We start from the raw sequence: 7500 nt of genomic DNA, 5'->3' as shown, positions 1-7500 counted from the left end.
GGAGGGAGGGAGAGAGAGAGAGAGAGAGAGAGAGAGAGAGAGAGAGAGAGAGAGAGAGAGAGAGAGAGAGAGAGAGAGAGAGAGAGAAGAGAGAGAGAGAGGGAGGAAAGGAAGAGGGAGAGAAGGAAGGGAAGGAGGGAGGAGAGAGAAAGAGAGAAGGAGAGAGAGAGAGAGAGAGAGGAGAGGAGAGAGAGAGAAGAGAGAAAGAGAGAGAGAGAGAGAGAGAGAGAGACAGGGAGACAGAGACAAAGACAGGCAGCAAGACAGATATAGGCAGACCGAGAGAGAGATAAAGAAAGCGACAAAGAAAGAGAAGAAAGCAAACTGTTATAAGAGTGTGTGGGATAACAGACAAAATGTATAAGCGTTAGGAAAAAAAATATAAGCAACTTAAGAGCAGCTTGAGAGTATCGGACACTTCATAAGAAACAAAAGAGAATCGGTAAGGAATGTGAAGAGGATTCGTGGTGTTCCCGCTAATGGAGAATCGATTGCAATATTAAAAGTACACGAGGAAGAGGATAAAGATGGTGGAAAAGAGAGACAAACGAAAGATAATGAATAAGGAGAAAGAGCAGGAGGAGGAGAAAGAGAAGGAGGAGGAGGAGGAGGACTAGGAAGAAGAAGAAGAAGGGAAATGGGAAGAGGAGCAGGAGGAGGAGGAGGAAGAGAAAGAGAGGAAGAGAAAAGAAGAAGAAAGAGACAGACAAAGAAAAAATAGTCGAAGAAGAAGAGGAGAAGGAGAAGAAGAAGAAGAAGAAGAAGAAAACGGAGAACGAGAATGAGGAGGAGGAATAGAAGAAGAAGGACGATGAGATGGAGGAGCAGGAGGAAGAGAAGAAAAAGAAGAAGAAGAGGAAGGCTGAGGAGGAGAAAGAAGAACAGAAAAGGAAAAGAAGAAGAAGAATAAGAAAAAGTAAGAGAAGAAAGAAAGAGACGGGGAAAGAAGAGATAAAGAAGAAAGGGAAGAAAAGGAAGCAAAAGAGGAAGAAAGAAGAGGAAAAGAAGAAGAAGAAGAAGAAGAAGAAGAAGAAGAAGAAGAAGAAGAAGGAATATTTGTCAGTTAAATGAAAATTATAAAGATAAAAGGCCGAAAATACAGAGAAAGAAAGAAAGAAAGAAAGAAAAAAAAAAAAACTGCCAACAAAAGAAAAAAAAACCCAGAAAATGACATAAAAGTTTTTTTTTTGTTTTATTATCTTAACATAACAGAACAGCATACCAATAGAACAACAGCATAACAAGCACAACAAAAGCACAACAGAAGAACATGTTAACAGAATAACAGCATAACAAAAGAAAAACACAACAGAAGAACATAAAAAAACAACAAAAACAGCAACAACGGAAGAACATGTTAACTGAATAACAGTATAACAAAACAAAAGCAACAACAAAACAAAGCGAAACAAAATAAAAAGAAAACAAAAACAAAGCAAAAGAACCAAACAAAAACAGAACAAAAACAGAAAAAACGAAACAAAATGAAAACAGAACAAAAACAAACTAAAAACAAAAACAAACTAAAAAGCAAAAACAAAAAGAAAACAAAACATACAAATAAAAAAGAAACATAAACAAAAAGAACAAACCAAAACCAAAACAAAACAAAACTAACACAAAAATGAATAAACAAAAAACAAAAGCAAAACAAACAAAACCAAAACTAAACCAAAACTAAAACAAAAGAAGGAAAAAGCAAAACAAACAAAAACAAAAACCAAAACAAAAAAGAAAAACAGCAAAACCAAAACAAAAAACTAACAAAAAAAAAAACAAAAAAAAAACAACCAAAAACAAACACAAAACCAAACCAACCAAAAACAAAAACAAAAACAAAACAAAAACAAAACAACAAAAACAACAACAACAGCAACGAAACCAGCCAAAGCCTCACCTGAAGTACGTGAAGATGAAGAAGGTGACGGCGAGAGTGACCAGAGACAGGATCGCCCCGATGAAGGTGATGTATCTCACAGCATCTACGACACCCATCGCCTCGCCCTGGGAGGAGAGGCGAGATGAGGCCGTGGGGAGGGGGGGCATAAGGAGGAGGAGAATGGTGCTAATGAGGATGAGGAGGATAATGATAATAAGGTGGATAATGATGGTGATGATGATAATGATAATTATAATGATATGATGATAATGATAATGTTAATAATAATAATGATGATAATGTTAATAATGTTAATAATGATAATGATAATAATGTTTATAATGATTATAATGATAATGATGATAATGTTAATAATGATTATAATGATAATGATGATAATGATAATGATAATAATGATAATGATAATAATGATAATGATATTAATGATAATGACGATAATGATAATGATAATAATGATAATGATAATGATACTTATAATTGCAATAATAGTAATGATGATTGTAATAATAGTAATAATAATGATAATAATAGTAATAATGATGATACTACTACTACTAATAATGATAATAACAATGACGAAGAAGAAGATGATAATGATAATATAATAATATTAATAACAATAATAAACATCTTTTCTTATGGTTACTAGTAAATGAATGAAAAGAGAGTGAAAGTGGACATTACTTATTCATAATTCATTTAAAGGACACTGAGAAGAGAGAGAGAAGAAAAAAAAAAGTGAAAAGTAAGTATTAATATTCATATTTTTTATGGGTCTGAATAATAATAATAATAATAAAAAAGTGAAAAGGGTATTCATTTACATTTTTTTTTTTTTTTACTGGTACCAAGGATATCTTAATTAAAAAAAGGGAAAATAGATATTATATATTCATACTTTTTTAAGGGTACGAGAGAGAGATAAATATAAACGAAGGAAAGATTCATACTCCATAGGGAGATAAAAAAACGGTATTAATATTCATTATTTAATGATTTATAGTTATAGATGATATATAATTATAATATAATATGTAAAAAGGTATCGATTAGAATGTATATTTTCACAATACAGGAGATGATAGATGAAGATATTCAATCTCATTTATACCTTTTTTACATTTGTCAACATGAATACAGTTCATATAATGATATATGGTTATAGTTATGCTAGTCCTTGTTAGTTAGTACTATAGAGAAATACAGTGGAAAATGGTAATAATATTCATAATAAAATATCAATTGAAATAGTGATATTGATCTTGTTATCATTATTCGTACCAATGTTTTTTGTTGTGCATAGCCCTGGTGAAAAAGGTGAAAAATCAGCAGTCAATTTTTCCATTTTAATTGGTGTTAACTTTATTGGAAAATGTCACTCGTGTTATGGGTGTTTCTACTTGTTAACGATATCAATACCTGGTTTAATTTGATCTCTGTCTGTTTCCCTTTCTCATCCCCCTCTCTCCCCTCTCTCTCTCCTTTCTCTTTCTCTCTCTCTCTCTCTCTCTCTCTCTCTCTCTCTCTCTCTCTCTCTCTCTCTCTCTCTCTCTCCTCTCTCTCTTTTCTCTTTCTTTCTCTCTCTCTCTCTCTCTCTCTCTCTCTCTCTCTCTCTCCCTCCCTCCCTCCCTCCCTCCCTTTTCTCTCTCCTTTTATTTGTTTTTCTTAATTCCCATCGTCACTGCCATTTTGATTATTCTCACTACAACATCAAACAACATTCCACTCTGCATATTAACCCTTTCACTCCAGTAAGCCTGGAACGTTGAGTTAAAACCTTTGTTCTTATTACATTTCGTCAACTAAACAATATATGGTATCACGAAGAGGGAGAGGAAGGAGAGAGGAAGGGAGGGAGGGGGAGGAGAGAGGAAGGGAGGGAGGGGGAGAAAGAAAGAAAGAGAGAAAGTAGGAGTGGGAAAAGAAGATATATATATATATACATAGATAGATAGATAGAGAAAGAACAAGAGAGAGAGAAAGAGAAAGAGAAAGAGAAAGAGAGAGAGAGAGAGAGAGAGAGAGAGAGAGAGAGAGAGAGAGAGAGAGAGAGAGAGAGAGAGAGAGAGAGAGAGAGAGAGAAGAGAAGAGAGAGAGAAAGAGAAAGATAAAGAGATAGATAGATAGATAGATAGATAGAGAGAGAGAGAGAAACCCTCTTTGGACACTCATACCTTCAGATGAACGAATTTGTTTTGCACTGGCCCTGACATGACCCCCCCCCTCCCTTCCCCACAGTCAGGAAGCGGGAGTGGGGGAGGTTGCCCGACAGACCCCGCCCCCCCCCCCGTCACTAACGACGACTAACGCTAATTTAACACTCACCAACACACGCGCACTAAACACCTTTGTTCTGCCTCCAGTGTTATTAACGGCCCCTAATTGCCACACTAAGGGAGTCAGCTGTTACTGGAGACAAAGGATTTTGCATGACGCTCATGAGAAGGCTCATTCTTGCAAGCATTAAGCTGTCTGCCATGCACGCAGCCTTATCATTGTCGCGAATGAAGGACTTGCATATTTTAGGAGATAATTAGTAGTCCTTTTTCTCTCTCTCTCTTAAGCAGGTTCATGACGCTGTCGATCTGTATGATATTCGAAATTCATGAGGAGATTCATGTTTTGTTAGTCTGTGTATCTATGTATTATCTCTATCACTCTGTTTGTGTCCGTCTGTCTCTGTCTGTTTGTCACTCTATCTCTGTCTCTCTTTCTCTCTCAGATATTTAGAGGTTTGTGTGTGTGCGCACGTGTGTGTGTGTGCATATATATAGGTAAGTAGGTATAAAAATGAATGTGTGTGTGCGTGTATACTTGTATGAATATATATGAATTACACACACACACACACACACACACACACACACACACACACACATATATATATATATATATATGTATATACATATATATATATATATATATATATATATATATATATATATATATGTGTGTGTGTGTGTATATATGTATGTGTTTGTGTGTGTGTATATATATATATATATATATACAAGTATGCATGTTTGTATGTATGTCTGTGTGAATGAATGCATGTGTATGTATGTATACCTAAACACTTATTCACTAAATGTTATACACCATGTCTCTTCAAAGTTCGATATATACATAATTCATTTATATACACTGCAATCTTTTAAGAGGAAATTTCGAAACTCGACATATTCCTGGAAAAAAAAAAAATCTTCATAAAAATCTGTGTCTGATAAAATGGCTTTAATTCTTTCGCGTCCGAAACTTCACGGAGCTTCAGTGGCAGGTTCGGGCGATTCAGGAGACATCACTGAACTCTACTGGCGAATATTCATATGCGAACACACATAAACAAACAAACACACACACACACACACACACATCAACGAACACACACACATAAACACACACACACACACATCAACGAACACATACACATAAACAAACATACACACACACACACACACACATCAACGAACACACACACATAAACACACACACAATACACACACACACACAATACACACACACACACATACACTCATACACGCGCACACTCAGAGAGAGAGAGAGAGAGAGAGAGAGAGAGAGAGAGAGAGAGAGAGAGAGAGAGAGAGAGAGAGATAGATAGATAGATAGATAGATAGATAGAGAGAGAGAGAGAGAATGAATTAAGAAAAAACAAACAAAAATAACAACACACTAGTTAAAAACATCCTTCCCTCCCTCCCAGCTTCTCTCTCTCTCTCTCTCTCTCTCTCTCTCTCTCTCTCTCTCTCTCTCTCTCTCTCTCTCTCTCTCTCTCTCTCTCCCCCTCTCTCTCTCTCTGAAGGAGCATTTTGCCTCCTTCTCAGCACGGCTTCGATAAGGCTCATTACAGAACATAAGCAGCCCATTGGCAGCCGCTGGTGGTGTGTCAGCTGCAGATAAACCACGATAAGGAAGTTGATGTGATAAAGCTCCATGCATATGAAGGAGCTTTTAGAGCTGTCAGAAGACGGGTTATATTGCGTGTGTTTTGTGTGGTGTTAAAAGCGACTAATGTTATGTATGCTGTCAGTGTTAATTCAGTGGTGTTGTTTCCAGTGGTGTTGGAGTACATTTGTTGTTGGTGTTTTTTCAGCTGGTATTAATTCGTTGTTGTTCGTGTTATTCCAGCTGTTGTTGGTGATATTCCAGCTGTTGTTGGTGTTATTCCAGCTGGTGTTGGTGTTATTCCAGCTGGTGTTGGTGATATTCCAGCTGGTGTTGGTGATATTCCAGTTGTTGTTGGGGATATTCCAGCTGGTGTTGGTGATATTCCAGCTGTTGTTGGTGATATTCCAGCTGGTGTTGGCGATATTCCAGCTGGTGTTGGTGTTATTCCAGCTGGTGTTGGGGATATTCCAGCTGGTGTTGGTGATATTCCAGCTGGTGTTAATTCCGTGTTGTCGTTGTTGTTTTAAGGGGTGTTGGTGTTAACTGTAATATTGTACAATTACGGTATTGTTGTTATCATTACTAGTATCATAATTGTTGTTATTGTCGTTAGTGTAATATTTAATTACTCTTGTAATTAGGGTTGCTAGTTAATTAATATTCAAGCCATTGTGAAATTAACGAACGCGATGATGAATAAGTTACTTGATGAACAGTGATGAACAGACGAAAAGAAAAAAAAATATATAAAGAAACTGAAATAATCAAATATTCAAACTCGAAGAAATAAAAAAGGGAGGATAGAATTAAATAAAAAAAAGTGAATGGAGAGAATAGCAAGGGATTAAAGAAAAAAAAATAGATCATAAGAAAAATAGAAGAAGGAAATATACGAGAAAGAAAAGAGAGAAAAAAAGACAGGGTAGAAAGAGAGAGAAAGAGAGAAACATAAAATCCGTGAAAGACTTGGAAAATAAGAGTAGACATAAAAAAGGAACAAAAAGAAGAAAAAGGAAAAGAGAGGTAAAAAAAACAAGCAAACAGAAGGTACATTCAAAGTGAGAAAGAGAACGAGAGAGAGAGAAGAAGAAGAAAACGAAGAAGAAGGAAAGACGAGAACTGAAAAAAGCAAGAGAACGAAGAAAAATAAGAAAAGAAGGAAATCTAGCTTTTGCATTGTTTTTTTTTTTTTTTACCAAAGAGACAGATAGATAGATAGATAGATATATATATATATATATATATATATATATATAGAGAGAGAGAGGAGAGAGAGAGAGAGAGAGAGGAGAGAGAGAGAGAGAGAGAGAGAGAGAGAGAGAGAGGAGAGAGAGAGAGAGAGAGAGAGAGAGAGAGAGAGAGAGAGAGAGAGAGAGAGAGAGAGAGAGAGAGAGGAGAGAGAGAGAGAGAGAGAGAGAGAGAGAGAGAGAGAGAGAGAGAGAGAGAGAGAGAGAGGGAGAGAGAGAGAGAGAGAGAGAGGGAGAGAGAGAGAGAGAGAGAGAGAGAGAGAGAGAGAGAGAGAGAGAGAGAGAGAGAGAGGGAGAGAGAGAGAGAGAGAGAGAGAGAGAGAGAGAGAGAGAGAGAGAGAGAGAGAGAGAGAAAGAAAGACAGAAATATAAATAGACAGACAGAAAGAAAGAAAGGAGAAGGCCAGAAGAAAAAGGTGTTGAGAAGATGTGGTATTACAAGGG

At 36.3% G+C, this 7500-nt stretch overlaps 1 protein-coding gene across 1 annotated transcript in view; it reads right to left on the bottom strand.

Annotated features, from left to right (window-relative positions):
- LOC125040467 (calcitonin gene-related peptide type 1 receptor-like) overlaps positions 1–7500 on the bottom strand; it is a 41302-nt gene that overhangs the window by 9684 nt on the left and 24118 nt on the right. The window contains exon 5 of the mRNA XM_047635020.1: positions 1898–2004. Coding sequence (XP_047490976.1) covers positions 1898–2004 — 107 coding nt within the window. The remainder of the gene's footprint in view (positions 1–1897; positions 2005–7500) is intronic.

This window comes from Penaeus chinensis, chromosome 29 (genome assembly GCF_019202785.1).
Source record: "Penaeus chinensis breed Huanghai No. 1 chromosome 29, ASM1920278v2, whole genome shotgun sequence".
Lineage (NCBI taxonomy): Eukaryota > Metazoa > Arthropoda > Malacostraca > Decapoda > Penaeidae > Penaeus > Penaeus chinensis.
The sequence above is the reverse complement of the archived record's forward strand: the minus strand, read 5'-3'. Positions and strand labels throughout refer to the sequence as shown.